We start from the raw sequence: 23,298 nt of genomic DNA, 5'->3' as shown, positions 1-23,298 counted from the left end.
CTCTCCTATTTGCTTTAAATAACTTTTTCCAATTCATTGACTCTAAAACCAGTTATAGAAACAAAACAGACAAGAAGAAGATGTCAATACTGAACAGTGTTAATTAAGATAAAGCCTTGACACTGTTTCAAGTCATAGGATCATGGGTGTCTGTTCTTGCAGCTTTATGTTGCATCAACGAGGAAATATGAGTCCTCTTGTAATAAGCAAAACAAAAAATAGAAATAGAAAATGAAAATATAACCTCTTGTCCAATCACTACATGTGCTTGATGATTCTTGTGTTCAATAAGGGGGAGGGGGGGGGGGGGGGCAATTCATGAAATTAGAATGTTGAGGATGCTCCATACCGTTTCTAGACACTACCATAACAATTTCTTATCATTCATTTATGTCCTTGTGTTCAAAGCAAAGAACCAGTAACTTAAATTTTCATGGTGCACAATGGTGATACATACAATATCCTTCCTGTTTCTATTTAGCCTATGTAAAAGGACCCCATCTTAATTGGACACTGACTTGTTTTTGTTTGGACATTTTTGTAAGCATGTGGTGAGCACTTAAAGGTAAGGGATCAACTTGTGTTTGTACATTGATTAATTAGATCAGAAATTTTAATGCGATGACTGCGATTTTCCAACTATCACCGTCACTGTAAATGAAACTAATTCAAAGGTGAAATTAAAGCGTACCCAGTAGAGATGACTGAAGGTAAATGAACCCCAGTAGTGTGGATGCTTCATTGGCTCTAAGCAATCCTGTTGACGGAAGAGAGAGTCACCCGCAAGCAAAAATTTCCAATGGAGAAACTGTATAGAGGGAAAGATGAGCTGCACTTCAATAATTAAGGTAAGAGTTTGGCAAAGCCAAAAGCAAGTGATGTTGATGACCCATGTAATGATCAGAGAGGCACATGCCCATGCCAACATTAGCAGTCCTTTTTTTCATCTTTTTTTTTTTTGAGTTTTTATCCCTGCATTATGTGGTCCGACCTCTGTTATTTTATCATATTCGAAGTCCCATCTCTTTTTTCATCACTAAACTCGGTCACATCTTACCATTACTACTCATTTTTCCTTTTCTCTCAACCAACTTGGAGGGGTCGATCTCTCCTTCTTCTCACTTCAAAGAGATTCCAAATCTGGCCATCTTCTCTCTATATTTATCTTATACTTTGTCAGTAGCTCAACTCCAACACATTTCTCCAATATCTTTGTTGTGTTTTATTTCTTAAATTTCAGAAACCTTACCCCAGATTCCTACAATGCCGCCTCTGCACTCTAGCCCCTACTTCCAAATGGAGAATCCAGCCATACTATCTTTGCTCCGGAAAACTACCGGCGAGAAGCGCTCGAAATCTAGTTCCGGTGGTCTTCTTAAAATATTCAAACTTTTCCCCATGTTAACCTCAGGTTGCAAGATGGTTGCGCTTCTAGGTAGGCCTCGAAAACCTTTACTTAAAGACAATGCTACTACAGGTACCATCTTCGGTTACCGGAAAGGAAGAGTAACTCTAACCATACAAGAGGATCCTCATTCTGTGCCAATGTTTGTTATAGAGCTACCCATGCATACGAGTGCGTTTCACAAAGAAATGGCATCTGATATAGTAAGAATCGCGCTAGAGAGCGAGACCAAGACTCATAAGAAGAAAGTGCTGGAGGAGTTCGTGTGGGCTGTATATTGTAACGGAAGAAAAATGGGTTACTCTATTAGAAGGAAGCAAATGTCCGATGATGAGCTTCATGTTATGCAGCTTTTGAGAGGTGTTTCGATGGGCGCAGGCGTTCTTCCAAGCCCGAATGAGAAGGAAAGTACAGCATACGGTGAATTGACGTACATAAGGGCAAGGTTTGAGAGAGTGGTAGGTTCCAAGGATTCTGAAGCTTTGCATATGATTAATCCAGATGGTGCACCAGGGGCAGAATTGAGTATTTTCTTTGTCAGGTCTCATTAGAAATTATAGGTGCTATGTCTTAACTTCAATTTCTTGTGTAATTCATAACAGGAAACAAGTTTGTATGGTTTATAAATTTCCCATACCCAACCCATGAAGATCACTTTGTGCAATACCTTAAATTAATACAATTTCCATGCCAATTACCTGAAAATTATCATAGTTTGCAGTTTTCTGTGGGAAAACAGAAAAACTGAGGAAAAAATAAAAAACTCTTTTGTTCTTGATTCTTGAATCTAATGACTGGGAGAATGCGTTTCTCATCAACTCCTTATACCCCAAAAGCCTTTCTGTCTAAACAAACAAAACAAGGTAGGATCATGGGGATTTGCCAAATTGATAAGTAGATTTTTTTTTTTTTTTCCAAATTCTTGTTCATTATGGTTAAATTTCATATCAATGACATGCCTGACCCACATTTGATGAGACTAAAAACGAAAAAAATTAACGTAGCGAACATAGTTTTACACGGCCGACATGTAAGATTGTGAAAGGGTATCTTTAGCTAACCAGAGCAGAGAAGCCAATCTGAGGTAAAAGCAGAAAGCAGAATGTGAGAAGATTGTGTGTGGTTTTTATTGAATGGACAGATCAAAAGAGTTGGCAGCAGCTCATTCAATATCAAAGTTTGGTGTGGGGCAATGGGCTTTTGCCCAAAAATAAATGAAGTGTCGAATGCTGTCTCGGGTCTCCATCCTTATCTACAGAAATGAAGGTTGTCACAACTCAGCAAGAGGGTCACCATCCCCAGAGAGCAAGACTATGAAATATGGACCACCGTTTTATTAGAGGAGCTGCCGCTGCTGCTTCATAGTCACCGTCACAATCATCGTCGACCAGCTTTATTCTTACTCCCGCACTCTTTATCCACTTATTTTATGGGAAATTATTACCCACTCTAAATATTGGGTAATATATCAAACCAATAATATCATAACTTATTGATAAAATATTAAAAAATTACCGACTAAACCTACATGAATGCTATTACATGGAAGTTAAAAAACTAAAATTTATTAAAATTTTATTTTAAAATAATTTTATTTTAAAAAACTATATATTTTAACTTTAAATATATAAATTTCAGTTTTTATTCTTTATTAAAAATAAATTAGTTATAAAATTTATAATAATAAAATAAATATAAATTATATGAAAATATAATTCATAATAAAATATAATATTTACTTTAAAATTGGCAAATATTAATTTTTTTAATTGGTTGAATTTATTTTTAAAATATGTAATAACTAGAAAATTTAATAGTTTTATAATTTTTTTAGTTAAAATTGTAAATTAACAATAAAGTTCTATATTAATTATAACATCTAAAAATTACTTTTTGAAAGTACAAATAAAATGAAATCATAATGAAAATAATTAATATTTATAAAATAAAATATTATGTTAAAAATTCTTAGAATGAAGAAATGCATGAAAAATAATAAAAATAATAAATAAATTATTATGAGCTTCTTAAAATTTAATTTAACACATTAAATCGTAAATTAATAATTTGTTTAAAATGATGTTTCAATAAAATTTAATTAATTACATATATAATAATTAGTTTAACTTAGATTAATTTAAAAAATAAATATTACTTAATAATAAAATTTAAATTTAAAAAAAACATTAATCTAATCAATTCAAAATTTAATTTTTATTTTTTTAATTGTTAACCAATCAAAATAAAGATAAATATATTATGATCATATTCAACTAAGAATAATTTAAAAAATTTCTTATTCTCGTCTTTCAATTATAATATATATTTTATAATTTCATTCCATAATAATATATTAAAATTATAATATTATATACGAAAAAAATAAATATAAAAATAATTCAATCAAATTTTAATTTATTATTTATATATAATAAATTAATTTATGCCAGTGAAATTTATAAAGAATGAAATTTATAAAGAAAATATTAAAAAAAAATCTACTAAAAAATAACCAACGAAAATGTAATATTACATATTAGGATTATTTCAAAAGAAAGTATTTTTTTATTTTATAGCAATTTTCTCTTCTTATTCCTTATAAAATTTCTTCTTTATAATTCAGTTGTCGTATTGATTAATTTTTCAACATTAGAGTTTTTAAAGAATAATATAAATATAAATTGGTATAAAATAAAAATAAATTAAAGATTATATTAAATATATATAATTCTCTTTATATTATTTATTATTTATTTAGAAGTATATCGTATGAAACATATTGATGTTTTTGCTCTTAAAAACTTTTTAAGAGTAATAATTAGTTGACTGGATAAAAATTAACCGATTTAACCACTATAGAATTATAATGATTATGGAATAAAATAAGGAGTACGTATTATATAACATTTATATAAAAAAGTAATATAGAAATAAATTATTTTATTATTTAAATAATTTTTATAATTAAAAATTATCAAATTTATATTTCAATTATCTTTAATAATTTTTAATTAACATATTTAAAAGAGTGTTTTTTTAAGCGGTAATTTTAATAATAATATTAAATATACTCTTACACTATTTTTTTTCAAATAAAAAATAAAGATAGATTCATAATGCACCCATACAGTACAAAACTCATGAAACTCATGACTTAACAGATGTTCATAATACATGGGTTTCTAAAACCGATAAAAAAAAATCTCTAGAGAATTAAATCATAAAAGACCATTACACAACAAATCATAGATTTTTAAAAGTAAAGAAGCAGCAGAAAAGTACATGCAAAACCGGATTTAGCTGAAACCATTGAGCATGCATTACGAGGTGGTGAACAATCTGACCCTATAAAAAGGGAAGGAATAACTTTCACAATCGCAAAGAGTCTCTAATTAGAACTAGAAGCACCTGTCTAAACTAAACACACCAATAAAAAGTGAAGGAATTTTATGAGTTATCATCGATCACCATCGTCAGTCTTCGAACATGAAGTAAAGATTCGGAGGAAGCAAAGAAATAACTAAATATTAAATTATCAAGGCAGGATTACAAGAAATTCCAAAAAAGCATAATTTATTAAATAATAATAAAAAAAAAAACTATATACAACCTTCACCCAAAAGAGAAGGGAGCAAACTCACTTCCGGACATGGGAGGAGGAGGAGCCACTCTTGTCCCATCCACAGCACCAGCAAAAAGACAGCCCTTAGGCTTTAGGGAAGAAACAGAAGGAAGAGAGAAAATTCTTTCTCTGAAAAATGGTTTGGAAAGAATTTTTGGAGACAATGTATGGTTTGCAGAGATGTCCAAAGCAAAAGGCCATAATAATTATGTCACCTTGCGGGGGAAGCCTCGCTTGTGTTAAAAGTTTAAACTGAAGCCCGTTTTGGTTTTGGGCTTAACCTTATAACTGTAATGGGTTGCTTATATTATCTTAGTAGTAGACGAAATGGCCCAAGTAAGCCCAATCGAGAATGTTCCAGTTGTACCCAACAACATCCAATCACTTCCAGACACACGCCACGCCCATAACCATACAAATATAGAAATTAAAATAAATCCTGCATATTATCCATTGTGAAAATAAAGAAAATAACTAAACTTTTTAACAAAATAAAAGTGTGATTTTGATAAAATTTTAAAATATTATAATAAAATTAATAAATATTATTTCATCCTCCTTATAATGTTTTTTTTTTAATTATTTTAAAATTATTATTTATTTTTATATTGTAATTAAATTATTATAATTTTATTTTTATTATAATTGATATACTAATTTAAAATATTATATTATTATGATTTAAAAATAATAATTGTGAGAAAAAAAAAATCTTGAAAGCCAAATAACAAAATCATAGAGCGTCATTTTCAATGCCAGTTGGCTCAGCAGTTAGTACATTACGTAGCTTGTTTGAGTGGTAAAAGCTACGACAGAACCTAATAAATATATCAAGGCACTTTAGCTGTGCACAAGTTGACATGGCGATCCGATGGTATCAATTTTATACATTCTTTTCAGTTGTCCATTTTAATTTTTTATATATAATAAAAAATATAATTTTTATTAATTTTTAATTATATTTATTTTAAAAATATTAAATTTTATTAAATATTAAAAAATATTTTGAAACATTTTTTAAAAATAAAATAAAATAAAATTATAATAATTCTTTACATGCTATTATAATATAAAAATAAATAATAATTTAAAACAATTTAAAAAATATAAAAAAATTATGAAATAAAATAAATATTATATTTTTCAATCTATATCCCGTTAGTATTAATTTATTATTAAAAATAAATTTTATTTTTTCTAATATATATATATATATATATATATATAAGATTTATAAATAAATTACAATATTAAAAAATTTACTTATAATTTGAAATGAATAAAAATAATTTATTTTTTAGAACAGAAAAAAATATATTTTTATTGTTATGCCAATGAAAATAATAATAATAATAATAATAATAATAATGAGCAAAATGCACATTGAATGTCGTAATTAAATTTAATTTAGTCTCTATTTATTTTTTAAAAATAATTTATATTTTCTACAAAATATTTTCCAACAATGGAATTTATATTTTATTGTTTAATTTTAATCTAAAAATAAAATATATAAATAAGTTTTTATATGAATGCATTAATAAAATTATTAATTTTTTATTAAAAGAGGAAATCATTTTGATTTAATTTTGTTTATTAAAATATTCTTTTTTTATATTTTAAATGACAAAAAATTTAAAAATTATTTTTCTTAAAAATATTTTCAATAAAGGAAACAGAAGCTTAAAACTACTTCAAATTAAGTAATAAAAAAGTAATGATTATTTTGTGCATATCAATATTATTATTTTTGTTAATTTTTGGCTTTATAATATAATAAATATAAATGAAAATAAATCAAATACTTTTAGATATTTAATTCGATTGAATTAACTTCAAGCATAATGAAGTATAATTGATTTTATTTTATATTTACTTTTTTAAATAATATTAATTTATTTCAATTTTATATATTGGATATATATTAATATATCTATATAAATAAATAATATATTAATATTTTATTAATAAAATTTAAAAGTCATTTTTATAAACTGATTGGAATTGATCTTTAATTTTTGAAAATTCTTTAAAAAAAAAAAGACGGAGAGAAGAGAAGCAAGTGGTTGACTAGGTAACAAAACGACAAACGAGCCATTCCCACGCGGCAGTGGGCCACAGGGCAGTGGCAGGACGAAACCACCGGCAAATAGGTTGGAAGGGAACAGAAAGGACCCTACTAATAACTACAAATCAAGCGGCTAAATTCATCTTAATCTTCACAATCAACTGTCCGGTTTCAGGTCCCACTCTGCAACTGCCAATACACAATTATTCAATTCAAGTGCTGTTGGAGAACTTCAAAACTTAGTCGGTGAGTTAGGGTTTTGATGCCAGCTGTAGCATCAACTGCCCAACTGCTTCTCCCAAAACTTACATCATATCTCCACCGTATGATTCCAGTATCCATTATTTTTTTGCCACGTGGGCGGCTACAATGTAATTATGATAACGATTCGTTTCAGATAATGGCTTTGTGAAATCCCTGCCCTAGTAAAGCGCGTAAACTACACTTCCTGATGTGTGCTCGGATTAAGACCTCAGATGTTCTCACTAATATAATGTTTTTTAATATTTTAAAAATCTAAAAGACTAAATATCTTCATGGTTTGGCATTATCATTTTTCCAATTGAATAATTTGCTGTGAACCATGATCAAAAAGCCAATAATCATAAATATATAGGTTTTTTTAATAAAACAATATATAGATATAATTATTTTATGAATATATGAAAATTATTTTATTAATATTATTTAAAAAATTATGATATTTTGTAAAAATTAAAGAATTTGGGAGCTTTTAAATTTATTATGATATATTTATCATTAAATGAAATTTTATAAATATAAATTGATATACATATAATTTAAATTTAATATATATATAATAAAGGAAATATATATATATATATTTTTCAAAGTGACAAGGGAAAAACGATTGATACGAAATTGAAGTGTATTTTTTTAATTTTTAAAAAAAGGTTGGTTGTTTGTTTTGAATTTAATTAAAAGTAAACCCAATTAGGAGGAACAATGCGCGTTTAGTGAGAGGCACGCTCTTAGACGAAGAGTGTGTTCAGAGTTCTAAAGGATTAGACCAGAAAGTCAAAGGGATTCAACTCGAATCACGTGAGATTCGTACAGGCTGGGAGTGGGCCCTTCATACGTGGAAGAGGTTGAAGTCATCTTCAAAACCAGTTATTTTAACGGGGTACTTTTGAGACGGTTGATTGAGGCCGTTGATTGTAGTGACTGAGGCTATGGATTTGGACTCACAGCTGTAAATCTGGCCAACTAGTCAAAAAGACATTGGCCCCACTTTCCTGTTTTTGAAACGTTTGTTTTTGTGTTAAACAGCTCTGCGTTTCCTGTCATGTTTTAAACGCACTCTATTAGCCTTGTGCGAGTACGAGAATGATTTATTTATTTTTTTATTTAATTTTTCCTGTCTCAAGATCCCTTGGTCTCTCTTTATTCCCTTTTTTGCCCCCACACCTAAATCTGATCTGATCATTTTCAATATTTATATAAATTATATAGTAGTAATTAAAGAAAGGAATGACATTTTAGATAAAATTATTAACAAAACATTTATAAAATTGTACCATGCCCTAATCTAAGGCTAATTATTAACAAAACATTTATAAAGTTGTACCATGCCCTAATCTAAGGCTACAGCTATATATTTTAAACATAGAACTTTTCTCAATAATAATATGCATAGCATAGGAAATTTCTAGAATCGAAAATTTTTAAATATCTAATCCGATCGATTTTTAATTGAATAAATTTAAATAATTATAATTAGGTTCGAGGCGATTTAGATTTGAAAAGAAAAATGATTAAGGAGTTGGAATTAGATTTGAGTTTTATATAGATTATCTTGTGTTTATATAAATAATTAATTTAATATAAAAAATATATTTTATAATAATATTTATAATTTTTTATATATTTTTATTTAAAAATTAAAATTTAAATACTTTTAAAAATATTAAATTTTTTAAATAAAAAATATTTTTTATATAAATTATTAATTAAAATATATAAAATTTTAAATTTTATTCGAATAATAATAATTAATTTTTTATGAATTTATATAATTTAAATTAATTTTTAATGTTGAAAATGAATTTAAATATTATTAACAGAATGTTTAGATTTGGATAATTTAATTTTTTGTAGATATTTTAATTTTTCGTACATATATATCGTATATGCATCTTAATAATTAATTAATCAACGAATCAAATATCACCCCTCATTAATCACACTTATACTTGAAAAGCTTAAGGAAACATTGATTCTAATACTAACAATTTAATAGATTAATTTGGGAAGGGCAGACGAAGGAAAAAAAGAAAAGATAGCCACAAATTAAATTTGATAACAGAAAAGAAAATCAAAAAAAGAACAAATGGTAACAGAACCCAAGGTGTGCATAGCCACCAACTTTACAAAAGCCAGTTTCCAGGAAGAAGCCCTTCTGCTCTTACCAAGTTAAAAAACACCAAATTGGGCGCCGAACCAAGTTCATGCACCTCTCCGTTTCTTCTCTCTTTCCATTCATATATAAACACATTCGCCCATCTTCCTCTTCTATTGTACCTCTCGATCAAAGTTCAAACCCCACTACCCAAAATCTTTCTCTATCTCGCTTTTCCTTTCGAAAGCTTTTTTTTTTTTTCTGTAATGGAAGCATTGAACATGTGTTCTACTTCTTCAGAATCTTCTTCATCTGAGTCTTCTTTTAATGACAATTCTACACCAAGAAAGGGGAACAAAACGGAGCGTATAAAAGGTCCATGGAGTGCAGAGGAGGACCGGATTCTCACCCGCCTTGTTGAGCGACACGGACCCAGAAATTGGTCCTTAATAAGTAGATATATTAATGGGAGATCAGGTAAATCATGTAGGCTTAGATGGTGCAATCAGCTAAGCCCAAACGTGGAACATCGTCCATTTTCTCCAGCTGAAGATGAGACCATTTTGGCCGCCCAAGCTAGGTACGGTAATCGGTGGGCAACCATTGCTCGATTGCTACCAGGTCGAACTGATAATGCGGTGAAGAACCATTGGAACTCGACATTGAAGAGAAGGACAAGAGAACAGCAGCATCAAATGACGATGGAGAGTACTATTGATCATAACAGCATTAATGAAGGTGGTGGTGTAGCAGCAGCAGCAACATCAGGATCTGGAAGGTGCATGGCGGTAGGAGAAGAAGAAGAGGAAGCGTTGACTGCGTTGACTCTGGGGCAGCCGGGGATTGGTGGTAGTGGTGGTATTTGTAGCGGTAGCAGTGAAATGGAAACGGAGAGGGGAGTGGATAATTTTCCATCTGGGTTTTGGGATGTGATGAGGAATGTGATTGCGAGGGAAGTGCGAGATTATATGAGTTCTACTGTAAATGAGACTACATGGGGTTTTCATTAGCTGAAACAAACTGCTGGTGTTGTTTTTGTTGGGTTTAGTTAATTTCCTGTTTGTTAATAGGAATTTTTTTTATGTATTTTCCGATCCTTTTCACAAGGAGTCCAAAATATAAAAAGATTATGAATGTCTCAAATTAAAGGTTTGGATAACTAATTAATTTATTTAATAATATGGTTGCGTAATTTAAAGTTAAATTGATAAAAGAGAGCAAGAGCCCCTCGGTGGATTTGGCAAATTTCTAAAAGATGAACAGAAAAAAAAATAAATAAAGGAGAGAGATAAAGAAGGAGAAGAAAAGGACAGTGGAGACCGGAAGGAAAATCCGTTACTAACAGAAGGCAAACTTTCTTAAAATTAACACTTATTTTGAAAGAGTTTTTAGAGAGAAAAATAATATATAAAAAGAGATAGCTTTCTAAGGTGTGTTTAGCATTGTTTAAAATAGCAAGTAATAATGTTTAATTGAATTAAAATATAACTATTAAGAAAAATTTAAAAATTAGTTCTATCTTAAAAAAAAAAAATATTAGTTCTACTTACTATTAAGAAAGCGTTTTAATGGGTTCTTGAACTTTATTTTATAGCAATGAAATAAAATAAATACAAATATACAGATATATATTAAAAAAAAAAAAAAAAAAAAAAGAGAAGGTGGGTTGAGGATTAGGATTTGGAAGAGGTAAAGAGCACATGGTAGTAATTCCAGTCATGGTTTGGAAGGTTGTAATTTTCCCTTAAAGTGATTGGAATGGGAACTAGGGGTGAGCATTCGGTCGGTTCGATTCAAAACCGAACCGAACCGAATAAACCGAAAATCGAAATTTTAGTTTTTATGAAAACCGAACCGAACCGATTTTGGTCAGAAACCGAATCGAACCGAACCGGTCTGATTCGGTTCGGTTCGGTTCGGTTTGATCGGTTTCGATTTTTAATATTTTTTTAATTTTTTACTCTTTATTTTTAGTATTTTAAAATTTAATTAAAATATTTTAATTTTAATATAATTTAATTTCTCTATATTATTGAAAAAATATATTATTATCCCTAATCGGTTCGGTTCGATTTTTTCGGTTTTTTTTATCAAAACCGAACCGAATCGAAATAACCAGAATTTCTGAAATTTAGAACCGAACCGAACCGAAATGTATAAAAAACCGAATCAAAATTTCAAATCGGTTTGATTCGGTCGGTTTTTTCGGTTTGAACCGGATTCTGCTCAGCCCTAATGGGAACTGATCAGCAGGTCGAACTACTAATTTCATTGGAGCCCAATTCAAAAGTTAAGTTAACCAAGTTCAGCCTCTAAAATTCCTTTTCAAGCTAATAAAATATTGTTATACTTCAGAATTCAAATAATTATATGCTATTAATATTTAATACTCAAATTAAGTATCAGTTACACATAAACCTTGATAATTATTTTGCTTCTCATATTATTCATCAAAATTTAATATTAAAAATAATATATTTTTTTAATCGGTTATTAATTATGGTATATGATAATTAACACTACTCTAAAAGAGTTATAATTTAAATAAAATAATCTCGCATAATATTTAATATTTAAGATTAATAATAACCAATTGATAATATATAATCATTTTAAACATCCAATATTATTATTTTTTCAAAACATTATATACATAAAGAGAAAAGTGCGAGTGTGAACAGTTGACCACCAAGACAAGAGAGCTAAGTAACTTCTTTTTCAATTGGAAAAAAAGAAAAAGAATTTAAACGTTTATAAAGTGAAAGAAATGCTGCTCATACGCATATACACACGTGTTAAAAATCAGTATTCAGAAAAACAAAAAATTAAAAGAATGGATTAAAGCAAGATTATTTTATACATAACAAATATATATCATTAAAAGTTATAGCAAATTTTGATACATATTACTATTGGACAAATTGAAATAAAAGAAAATATAATAGGTAACAGGTTGAAGGCCGTGAAATAAAAAAAGGGATGGTTTTAGAAAGAATTAGGGAAACCAAAAAGTGATGGGTGAAAATGAAATGTACCGAAAATCGTGTTCTGCTTTTTTGGATTTTATTATTATATTTCAACAAAGAGATACATGCATATTGTAAATGTTTATATTTATCAGTAATACTCTGGCTTGGATTTTATCTCTTAGGAACCGGATTTAATTAAATTAAACATGCATAATTACATTTTCATGAGAATTAAAATGGTAGCTAAGCTTATGAAGAGAGGTCTTATGAAATTGTAATATCTACAATCAATCAAGGGCATGGTCCAGGCCCATCCTCAGCCCAGCATCCTTTTTTCTTTTTCATTTTTTGGGCCAAAGGAGACCAATATACTATAACTGAGGCCCATTTTGAGTTTCATGGGAAATTATTCAATGGTTAAAATGTGTACGTCTACTCTTCCGGATTCATTTAAAAGACATCATCATCATCATCCATGCTCACCAACTATTTAATTACTTTCAGTTTTAAAAGATCAATTTAAACGTTGTAAAAACATCTAGAGAGAAATTTTCCATTTTAAAAATTTCTTTTATTTTTATTAAGATAATAACTTTTCACTTAATTTTGGATTTTTTTTATTTTTTTTTAAAAGCAAAACTAATCTATTATATTAATAAAATTTTATTATATAAAGAGGGATATCATACTAAAAAGAGACGATCATATCTGATAGATTCTCTAATCAAAGTATAAATAATTAGAGTAGTATTACAACGAATTTATCTAATAAAAATATCAGAGTTTAATAAAAATTTACAATCGTTCAAAATCAAATCTCTGCATAAAATAATTTGATAAAAATACTCGTTAAGTATATGTCTAAACCCCTATATAAGATAATTTGACAAAGATATTTCTCCTTCTTTTTTATCTTTCGAGTATAAATAATTAAAGTCTATCAAACAAAATAACGAAACAGAGTTTCTACAAAATAAAACTCGAATAAAGTTCTAAAATTGAGGTCGTTGTTGCGATTCCGGAAACCCATAATAACTAGTAAATCTCCATCCAACATTACTTTTTGAAACAATCGAATCAATAAAATTTGAATAAAAGTCAACTACATAAACAAACCCCTAACTCTTCCACGTTAATAAAATACCTCCTCTCAATTTTTGTCTATTAACTGAGAAACAATCATCAAAATGTAAAAAATTATAAAAATATTTCATACGAGAGCTAATAATTTTTATTTCTATGAAAAATAAAACGTCTGGCTTGTAATTAGGAATCAAATCTTTTAATACAATAACTGTTCGAGAATTTCTGACATAAATATGTCAAAGAAATCTATATATTATGAAAATTGATTGGAATATCTCTGAAACTCTCTATAGGAATAATAATATTTAAATTTTTTATCGATAATCAATCGAAATCGTCTTGCATGGGAAAGGAAATAAGAAGTTAAATTTTAAAAAGAAAAAAAAATAAAAATATTGAGTTATAAAGAGACAATAGAGGAAAACTTACTATTTTTTTGTCTAATTTTTAATAAATAAAATTAGTAGTTAATAATTTATTTAAAATTTTAGAAAAGTTGTTAATATATTTATAAAAAATAAAAATATTTAATGAGTTTTTATACACTATCGAAACTCAATAATTTTTTTTCTAATTATAAAAATATTATCTAATATTTAGGAGACTAATATTTGATTTAGATTAAAATAATTAATTAAATTAAATTAATTTAAAAATTCAGTTTAATTTTATATTTTATTTGATTAGTTTTAATTTTAATTTTTAAAAATTTAATTATTTTAATTTGATTGGAAAAAATCAAAACTGAATACTTATTAATATTATATTTTTTAATAATATATAGATTAAACTTTAAACAAGTTTAAAATACTTTAATTAAATTATTTAATACTTAAAATAAAATATAAAAAAAAATTAATCAATACTATTAAATTAGATTAATTTTATTTACATCAATTTTTTATATAATTTAATTTAATTTTAATAAATATTTTAATTTTAATTTTAATTTATTTAATTTAATTTAATTTAAATCAAACCTATTAAACGTACTTCTACTTAACATTTATATAACAGGAAAATTCTATAAAAATGCTGTGTATTCATTAAATAGGCCCAGGCCTACTACGCTTGGAAAAAACTGGGCCTGAAAGCCTTTAAACCTTAAACCCTAATCCTTTTTCTGTTTCCTTCTAATTTTGCTAGTTTATGTTGCAATTAAGCAGATTGTCAGAATTTACAAACCCGGCGACGCGCCACCCTTCAAATACCGCCAGAAAAAACTCGTAGCCGGACGATTTCTCAATTACCAAACCATGTATGTCATTTCTCATCTGTAATTACACTTGGAATGCATGAAGAAGGCGTGTCCTTTCCAATTCCTAATTAGGAACGCTACTCTATTTTCACTTCAAAGACTCGCTTCCTTCTCCTCGTATTCGTCTGCAATCCCTAGATCACTCAGTTCCTCTACCGATGAAGACGACGTTGAAGCGGAAGAAGGAGGCAGCTCTGTTTATCGACATGCTCTCCAGCACCAGCGGCCGACCACCATAAGGTGGCAACCTCAGCTGGAGAATTCTGTCAGCTTTATTGGACGCGTTGGTGGGCCCCTGGAGATTTACAAGACAAAAGGCGACGATTTTGGGGCTTATACCTTTATCCATGTGGGATACCCTGGTCGTTCAAATTGTACGTTTAGGTTAGCGACCACTGAAGCCTGCCGTTTCTTTTTTGTATTGATTCTTTTGGGATTTCCATATATCGGTGAACTAAGATTTTAGAATTTATGAACAGAATGCAAGTGGAGATGCGGGATGATATGGCAAAAGTGGGAAATCAACATCTGAAGAAAAACGATACTGTGTATGTTTCGGGACGTTTAGGGTCTTACAAGAAGGCCGATGGGAATGGAAACCTCATATCATTTTACAAGGTGCATATTGGCAATTTGTTTATTTCCCTTCATCTCTAGTCATGTAATTTTGGTACGTTTCTTTTCAATTCATATGTTTTCTTTATATTGCTCTATTATGTTTCGATGGTTTGAATGAACGTGCCATTCAACTGAAGCTTGATATTCTTAAAATGACCAACAATTTATGTTTTATGCACAGAATCAAAATTTTGTCACCATGTCGGGAAGGTTGGGTTTACAGGATGCTGTAGAAGTTGGGGGTTATTTGTACCCTTAATCATTTAAGAGGGCGAGCATAGATGCACATCGAACACATTTGCTCACTTTCTCTATCTGCATAATTATATCTAGGACTCCAGAAAATTTGATGATTTCGTGTGTTCTCTGTAGATAATTGTAAAAGATTTGTACTATGTTGCACCGTGTGATCAAGGCCCAATTTCCCAAAACCCCGAGGAACTGCAATCAAAGGCCTGCCAGAAGTCTGTGGAATCACAATCAAAGCCCTGCCAGAAGTCTGTGGAATCACAATCAAAGCCCATCGAAAGAACAAAGGAATCACAATCAGTGAGAGGTATCAGCTTTTAACTATTTATTGAAGTATATTTTAATGCAAATGTCAATCTGCCTTTTGCCTTACTCCTGATGTAGTTAATATGAGGTTTCAAATTAGAAACAATTTGCAATTCAACTTAATAGGACATAACTTTAGATGGAGTGGATTGACAGTATAAGATGTGTTTTACTGACAAAGTAATGAGAAGACTTATCCTAGTAATTAGCCATTTTCTGGGCTTCACTGCTTCTTTGCATATGAGAAAGAAGTATTCAGCTCAAAAGCTTTCCTGGCAGGAATGCTTAATTTGAGCGTTGGTACATTTATGGTAAAGTAAGATTTTCTAAAATAAGGTTTTTCATGGTTTTTAAATCTTTATAATTTTTTTTGGGAGAAATGGAAAGTTTTCAAAGGTATTTAGAGATTTTAAAAAGAAAACCTTCTCAATTTCGTACAACTTCTTTAAAAAACCTCCTCCCAACGAGAGCTAGGTATGTTAGGACAAGGCCAAATTTCCCAACTTGAACCTATAGGAATCAAGCTTGCTGTTTTATTGGGAATGTTTCTATTACATTATTAGTGACATAGGCTAATGTATCCTTTATTTCCTTTATCCTTAACATTTTCTTTTCTTCCATCCTTATCTCTAGCTATGTCTCTTGCAACGGATTCAGGTGAAAGTGGCTTGGGAAATTGCGCAAACCATCTGTACTTGTGGCAATTGTTCTTTTGCAAGCCATATGAATGGTGGGATAAGAGGAAAAATAAACAAAATTCATCTTCACCAGATTTTAAGCACAAGAATACTGGTGAAAATCTTTGGCTGAGGCCGGATGATCCCCCATGGGTCAAAAGACAACTGCAATTGCTTGACTTGGAAATTGCAAAACAAAGGCGTGCACAAGGTGGATGTGAATCTGGCATTGGAAGGAAAAGCCAGCACCACTTATGGCATGTCTTTTTCAGAAACCCACATGAATGGAGGGACAATAGGCAAAATAAGAAAAACTCACGGTCACCAGATTTTAAGCACAAGTTCTCCGGTGAAGCTCTTTGGATGAGTGAGGATGATCCCCCATGGGTCAAAAGGCAGCTCCAGTTTCATGATTCCAATATGGCAAAACAAGGCCAAGGGGAAAATGTCTTTAAATGGAAGTTTGACGGTGAGGAACTGATCTAGAGAATCTTTAAAATGAATGGAGTTATAACACAACATAGTTACACTTTCTGCATTTCCTCATCTCTGGCTTCTGCTCGTTTGTACATATTGACTGAAATCAATGCTTTAAAATCTCATTGGTGGCTGATAATTGTAATCTGAAACTGATGTATATTAAGTACTGATATTGAACTAAAATGAGATTGTTTATTAACAGAATGTAATGGAGCCAACAGCCAAGCCAAGTGTTATGGAATGTGAATACTCAGTTGTATCATTTCGAGATGCGAGTTGTCCTTCCATGTCGTTCTTTATGATCTCCCCTTCGGCTTTTATGCTAAGACTTTGAGTCTTAGTTGAAAAAGGAAACTAGGCGTGGATTTTCATTTTCGTTAAAATATACACACTTGCAAGTAATTTAATAAAAAGAAAGATGATAATTAATAAACTTGGAATGTTGGGAATACAATCATTGACTTTGTAATTTATAGAAACCAAATAATTAATTTTAATTTTTCAAAAAAACAAATTTTAACAACTGTAGCTGAAAGAAAGCTTCAACGAGCAACTGCTTAGTTAAATTTGTAATTAGAGATTCCCAAATTCTAGTTAAAAGCGAATGAAACAATAGATATGATATATAATAAACCAAAAATAATAATTAATAAATTATATAATAAATTAAAATCTTTAGATTTGAGACCTTGTTACTTTTTACAGTTAAAAAAAATCGATTAAGATATCTATAAATCTTTGATTTTTTTTTTTCCCTTTAAAGGAATCATACCCTCTAGTTGTATTGTACCTATCAAGCTTTAATCATGACATTTGAGTCGTGAAGTAATTAAACTCTAAATCAAGAAAATAATTGAAGGGATACGCTCTAAAGAGGAGGGTCCAAGCTCCAATGCGACGAAATTATTTAGTCATGATGCAAACTGACATATGGTATCATAAAAATTCTCTAATGCAAAACTTAATTTTTTTTTCCCTGAAACAAAAATTAATAATAAATTAAGTTATACAAGCAAAGTTGATTAAATTATTGGGGAATTTCTCACGGTTTAGTCTTGTGAATCTAATTTCTGAAATGGGTTAATTTGACTTTCCCTTTTTTATTTCTTTATTCCCAGAAAAAAAGAAAGAAAGAAAATGAAAGAGCTTTCTATTTTCACTCTCTTATAAACTGATAAACTGCAAACTACGAAAGGAACAACTGCAACTACAATATTAAAAAAAAAGGCAAAAAGAAAAACATTCCCCAATAGTTACAGTTTTTGTCTTCTTAAGATTTAAGACCTGCTTGAATGTTGATGCCTCATCATGCATATAAACATGAAATTTGGTACTCGTATGCCTACTATACAACTAGGTGAAAGTGTTTTTGTTTTCAGAGAAATCTAGAGGGCAACCACTCGTTTATCCGGAGAGGAAGACTGTAAAACTCCTCAGTTCGAACATCCCCTTTGCGATGCTGGAAAGGTTTCCACCATGGAATTCCTCTGTCATTGATCGTATGCCTCGCATCAAGTGTGTTATCCAGCAACGTTCCGGTGATCATTGCTACGGCTGGAGGCGACGAGAAAATTGTGTTCAATATGTCATTGAACTGCATATACATTCACAGAAGATGAACATCAGATCAACCAACATAAAAGGATCTCAATAGGAACAAGATTCTAGTGGATGAACAGCAAAAATGAATCAAATGATAGTCCAAAGAGAAGTGTTATGTTTTATTTTTTATAAAATTGCAACTCACCCATCCACCATCTGTTCTAACTGGTCCATGCCCTTCCATGGTGGTGTTGCTGACAAAATATTGAGGTATTGATATCCCAAGGAACAATGACAAGCCCAGGATGTAATGGTTTCTCATGGAGTTATTGTTAGAGAACTGTATGAAGGAAATCCCAATAGCAGCTGAAGGAAGGAAAACAGAAGAAAATTCTCATTAAGAAGTGCATAATTATATTTATATAACATTATTAGGAACGAATTAAAATATCCAAAATGATGACAGAATCACTCACCAACTATGCCAAATAAAACACAATATATAGCAGCAAATATTGGGAGAGGAATAGATGCAAACAAGGCACCAAACTTCCCTGGAAGATAAGAGGTAATGGGTCAAAGCCCATAAAATTACAAACCCAGGTAAAAATTTTAAGGAATTTATGAAGAATGCACAGAAACAAACCAAATATGGAGAAGAAGATCATGAAAGCAGTTGATATCTGCACCACTCTTCGGCTCCCAATGTGTGTAAGTCCAAGAAGGCCAACATTTTCACTGCAATACCATCAGCACACAAATTTATATACAATTTATCATCAATTTATTTATTATTATTATTATTATTACTACTACTACTTTTAAGTGACATATTCATCACAGAACTCAAAATCAAACTTCTTTTCAAATTTAATAACTCATGTCTTTCTGCAGCAATCAAACAGACGAGCTAATTCTAAAGAGATTTGCCAGAAAGGTAGCCCAAAATCAAAATAAGAATGAAGAAAAAGCATAGCAAATTGAAGGTTCAGTTTGCCTAGTAAGATATCTATAAAAAAATAATTATGCTACTTAAAAGTGGCTGTGTCATTATCAAGGTGCACATGCAAGCATGTGAAACCAAACTTCCCTTTCAGTTTCAGTATTTGTTTCCTATAAGAAAATTTCACAATAAACAAATAGGGGGTGACTCCATTTCTGACAACCTTGCTTGGTCCATTTAAAATGCTAAAACTCAAGACAAAGACAAATCCAAAAGAAAGGGACAATGCATGAATGGGCTATACAATGTTAAGCTCTTCCCTGGAGGCTCATTATCCAGGATGAGATCAGCTTTCTCTGCTAGACCAGATAATGTATCTGTGATGCAATGGAAAATTGGAAATAGTTGCCTAAAGCAAACATGCAGTTGCAGGATATGTGACATTGTTGTATCTAATGGGCCAAACTTACACAGATGCAGTGTTGCCAACAGCAGCACCAAAGATTCCTTCAAGCAGCATCCCAACACCCTGAATTGTAAAACTACACAATCATATATCTAAGTGACAATGTTTTATGAAGGAAAGTGAGTGCATAGTACAGAAACTTAACCTGCAGACCAATACTTCTGGTGAGAATATGTGCTGGAGGGTGTGTAGCACCTGCAAGCCTTGCTGCGGCAAAATATGTTCCAGTGGACTACATCAGAAGTTCATAAGTTGGTTAGGAAATAAAAATTTGAAGAGCAAATTTCCGTGTTAATTTGAATAATAAATGACAGCAGTAAAAATTTCAAATTGATAAAACATTAAAAATTTGCTAGCATGGCAATTGAACCTCTGCAGATGAAACAAGTGCTGCCCCCATCATCCCAAAGACATGGCTTGCTCTAAATATAGGAGCACCCCACTGAAAAGGGTATGGGACTCGAACCCTTAAGACAGGAAAAATTGTATTACTACAATAAACTAAATAACACAAAATGAATAAATTAATCCAACAGAGAGATCATCCAAATGATACCATGGAGCAGATGATATAAGAAAGGATCCATCTGTGCGACAACTCGTTTTAGTTTGTTGTCCAACATTGTTATAGGCGCCAGAAACAGTGAGGATAGCAGCAAAAGCCCAGACAATTCCAACACAGAAAAGCAAGCCAAACCTTTCAAGTATAGGGTGGCCCCTTGGATGGAGATACTTCAAATACTACAGCAAACACAAGGTTCTATTACAATCACATAGAGTAGAATTTTCATGGTTAACTTTGACATTTCAGAAGAATTACCTGACAAATAACTAGTAGAATAAGCATAGGCAGACCAATCTCCACACAGTTAGCAAGCTGAGTAATGCACAGGATTATTTGTGGTTCTTGTTATTAATTTTCAATAGCATAAAGCATTATAATCTTGTCAACAAGAAATTACCAGTGGGAAGCCCCTCATGAACAGGCCAAGACCCACCACGCAAACCATTGGTACTATAGAAATTGGGCTAAAGAACCTGGGAAGGTTAAAGAAAAAGGAGATGATTTTAGGATCTCATTTTTTTTAAAGAAAATGAAACATGCTGATTTTCTAGCCTAGATCTGATCTCAGAGATTCAGTACCAAAAGAATTAGAATGAAGTCAATCTGAAAGCAACTTACCTTGTCAAGTTTCCCCACGCAAAACTAAACCCGAGGATAATGTTGACAAAGGAAGAAACAATTAACGATCCTTGAATAGTTCTCATAGTGTGAGTAAATCTCTGCAACCACCCATATCAATGTGATCAAGAGATTTGGAGAATAATCAACAACATCAAGGAAATGTTAGTAGAAACCAAAAAAGGGAAGCTGGTTGTGATTTTCCACAACTTGCAAATAATGCAGCAATGATTTTTTTTTTTTTTTTTGGTTCCAGTTTCAAATAAATCTATGTTTAGGACTTCATACATCATGCTCATCTGCAAAGGTTTCATCGGCCAAATCCTTGATGATCGACAACACAGGTAAGGTGAATGCAACTGATGCACTCATCACAGTGGGAAGCCTTGTTCCAATGAATGTTTGAATCAGAGTATTAATCCCAGCCATGAAGAGTAATGTTTGAATCACACGGGCCTTATCACCCTGTTCATAGCAATACCAAATTCAGATAAACAAATATTCTGTGGTCCATCAATATGTAAGTAGCTGAAAAATATTCTGATGGTGGATAAAACCTACATGGTCCCCACCCATTCGCGGCACAAGATTACTGGCAATTAAAACTATAGTTCCAAGCATCACAATATAGTGTTGAAATGCCAGAAAAGCTGTCTCGGCTGCAAAATTCAATAGCTCAACTGGGATTAGTTGCAGATGAACATAAAGCATAGCAAACAATCGAGATCAGAATCTTTTAAAGTTTTAAAAGTGGCGCTTTTTGAGTTTAGCTGGGAAATGTCAACAAAAAGTACATTAATAAAAGTTTTATCAGACTACCATTGATGCGGATTTGCTCCTCTATAGAATACTATGGAATCAGCTATGGTATCTACATACACCAATGGCAGAAAAAAGCACCGACTTTTCAAAATCCAAAACAGAATGAGAATCCAGTTTAAAGAAAGAAGATACATAAAGCATATATGATACAATTCAAGATCAATCTCCAAGCCTCAATCCCATGATCATAAAGCCCAAGACATGCACAAACCAGAATTAGTTTTATTCTATCCTCCAAATTTCTGTAGAGGATTCAAAAGGTGAAGAAATATATATTATTTATTGATTTATTAAAGTAATAAACTACAAAAAGGAATCACCAGAGAAGCAAAAAGACAGTGACAGAGGAAAAAGAGATACTAACGCCAAGAAGGATTGGAATGGATGCAGTACTGGAGCTGCTGGAGTTGCTCGGCCGGAGTCCAAGTAGGACCCCTTGAAACGGCAAGAGATGGAGGTGGAGGTGGTGGGGCAGCCGCTTGAGGTGGAGGTGGCTGGTAGTTGTTGGTTGTCTCTCCCATCTTTATCGTCTCTTAGTTACTCTATACCTCCCCTGCTTAAAAAGATAAACTATAAAACTCCAAAAACTCTCTCTTGTCTACACTTCTCTATATACGCTGAAAAGCTAGAAGTAAACCACCGACAGAAACAATAAAGAAATCGATGGAGTAAGAAAAGAAAGAAGGGAGGAGGAAAGTCTCTATAGAGAAGTTCCAGTAAAGGAAAAGGAATAAATTACCAGAAAGAGAGAAAAGGGAAATTAGATTAATGGGTTAGAGATCATTCCTTAATCATCAATAAATAATATTCAGAAACAGAGAGAAATTAAAAATAATAGCAGCACAAGTAGAAGATAGAATGGAGTTTTTGGATTGAGTTAAGGTTGTCGTGTACCGAGAAGCATAACTTAACTTTACATAAACATGAACGCTTCGGCCTTTGGGTAACGAATGGGCAGAACAACGCGTGGGCCTCGAGTTCTTTCCTGGAACTCGCAATCTCGCACTTGTTAATTTAACAAGCTTTCTTGGATTATTAAAAAAAAATAATAAATCAAGCTTTTGCTCTTTACTCGCATTGTCCGATAATATGCACTTAACTCACTAAAAAAATATAAATTTATTTAAACATCAGCATCTAAAATCTTCTAATAAAATTTTAATATATATATTTTCTATTGATTTTGTATATTTGTGAGAAATATGGAGCTTGATATTCATTATTGCCCTTTGTTTTTGACATTAC

General features: G+C 30.8%; 4 protein-coding genes across 7 annotated transcripts; 3 read left to right on the top strand and 1 right to left on the bottom strand.

The window, feature by feature from the left end:
* The first annotated feature begins 684 nt into the window (after positions 1-684).
* On the top strand, positions 685-2,050 carry LOC110606319 (protein MIZU-KUSSEI 1). Its single transcript, XM_021745074.2, has one exon. The coding sequence runs from the start codon at positions 1,264-1,266 to the stop codon at positions 1,954-1,956; it is 693 nt and encodes a 230-aa protein (XP_021600766.1). The 5' UTR covers positions 685-1,263; the 3' UTR covers positions 1,957-2,050.
* Positions 2,051-9,468: 7,418 nt separating this feature from the next.
* Positions 9,469-10,597, top strand: LOC110606842 (transcription factor MYB73-like). The gene has a single exon (XM_021745829.2). The coding sequence runs from the start codon at positions 9,721-9,723 to the stop codon at positions 10,462-10,464; it is 744 nt and encodes a 247-aa protein (XP_021601521.2). The 5' UTR covers positions 9,469-9,720; the 3' UTR covers positions 10,465-10,597.
* A 4,048-nt stretch (positions 10,598-14,645) lies between these two features.
* LOC110605766 (protein OSB1, mitochondrial) lies at positions 14,646-17,301 on the top strand. 2 transcript variants are annotated; one of them, XM_021744398.2, is made up of 4 exons: positions 14,646-15,151; positions 15,247-15,385; positions 15,758-15,941; positions 16,598-17,301. In XM_021744398.2, the coding sequence occupies exons 1-4, from the start codon at positions 14,805-14,807 to the stop codon at positions 17,101-17,103; spliced, it is 1,176 nt and encodes a 391-aa protein (XP_021600090.2). In that variant the 5' UTR covers positions 14,646-14,804; the 3' UTR covers positions 17,104-17,301. The 2 variants fall into 2 exon arrangements, with proteins under 2 accessions (XP_021600090.2, XP_021600089.2); XM_021744397.2 differs by having other exon boundaries at positions 16,574-17,301.
* A 929-nt stretch (positions 17,302-18,230) lies between these two features.
* Positions 18,231-23,093, bottom strand: LOC110606685 (nucleobase-ascorbate transporter 3). 3 transcript variants are annotated; one of them, XM_043953299.1, is made up of 15 exons: positions 22,966-23,093; positions 22,418-22,606; positions 21,793-21,890; positions 21,520-21,696; positions 21,232-21,332; positions 21,011-21,086; positions 20,869-20,925; positions 20,605-20,789; positions 20,419-20,515; positions 20,194-20,280; positions 20,053-20,111; positions 19,286-19,377; positions 19,116-19,193; positions 18,845-19,005; positions 18,231-18,691 (listed from the first exon to the last, which is right to left on the bottom strand). In XM_043953299.1, the coding sequence occupies exons 2-15, from the start codon at positions 22,572-22,574 to the stop codon at positions 18,473-18,475; spliced, it is 1,644 nt and encodes a 547-aa protein (XP_043809234.1). In that variant the 5' UTR covers positions 22,575-22,606; positions 22,966-23,093; the 3' UTR covers positions 18,231-18,472. The 3 variants fall into 3 exon arrangements, with proteins under 3 accessions (XP_043809234.1, XP_021601299.1, XP_021601300.1); XM_021745607.2 differs by lacking the exon at positions 22,966-23,093 and adding an exon at positions 22,793-22,941; XM_021745608.2 differs by lacking the exon at positions 22,966-23,093 and having other exon boundaries at positions 22,418-22,941.
* Between the last annotated feature and the right edge of the window lie 205 nt (positions 23,094-23,298).

Source organism: Manihot esculenta, chromosome 18, assembly GCF_001659605.2.
Source record: "Manihot esculenta cultivar AM560-2 chromosome 18, M.esculenta_v8, whole genome shotgun sequence".
In the NCBI taxonomy this organism is placed as follows: Eukaryota; Viridiplantae; Streptophyta; class Magnoliopsida; order Malpighiales; family Euphorbiaceae; genus Manihot; species Manihot esculenta.
This window is presented reverse-complemented; position numbering and strand designations above follow the sequence as displayed.

Bases quoted from the DNA above. Each gene is read 5' to 3' on its own strand.
- LOC110606319 (XM_021745074.2), top strand. From the start codon at position 1,264: ATGCCGCCTCTGCACTCTAGCCCCTACTTCCAAATGGAGAATCCAGCC.
- LOC110606842 (XM_021745829.2), top strand. From the start codon at position 9,721: ATGGAAGCATTGAACATGTGTTCTACTTCTTCAGAATCTTCTTCATCT.
- LOC110605766 (XM_021744397.2), top strand. From the start codon at position 14,805: ATGAAGAAGGCGTGTCCTTTCCAATTCCTAATTAGGAACGCTACTCTA. The intron at 15,386-15,757 runs GTGCATATTGGC...TGTTCTCTGTAG, and splicing joins ACCTCATATCATTTTACAAG to ATAATTGTAAAAGATTTGTA. The intron at 15,942-16,573 runs GTATCAGCTTTT...CCTTATCTCTAG, and splicing joins GGAATCACAATCAGTGAGAG to CTATGTCTCTTGCAACGGAT.
- LOC110606685 (XM_043953299.1), bottom strand. From the start codon at position 22,574: ATGGGAGAGACAACCAACAACTACCAGCCACCTCCACCTCAAGCGGCT. The intron at 21,697-21,792 runs GTAGGTTTTATC...TGCTATGAACAG, and splicing joins CGCGAATGGGTGGGGACCAT to GGTGATAAGGCCCGTGTGAT. The intron at 18,692-18,844 runs GTGAGTTGCAAT...ATGTATATGCAG, and splicing joins TTAGAACAGATGGTGGATGG to TTCAATGACATATTGAACAC.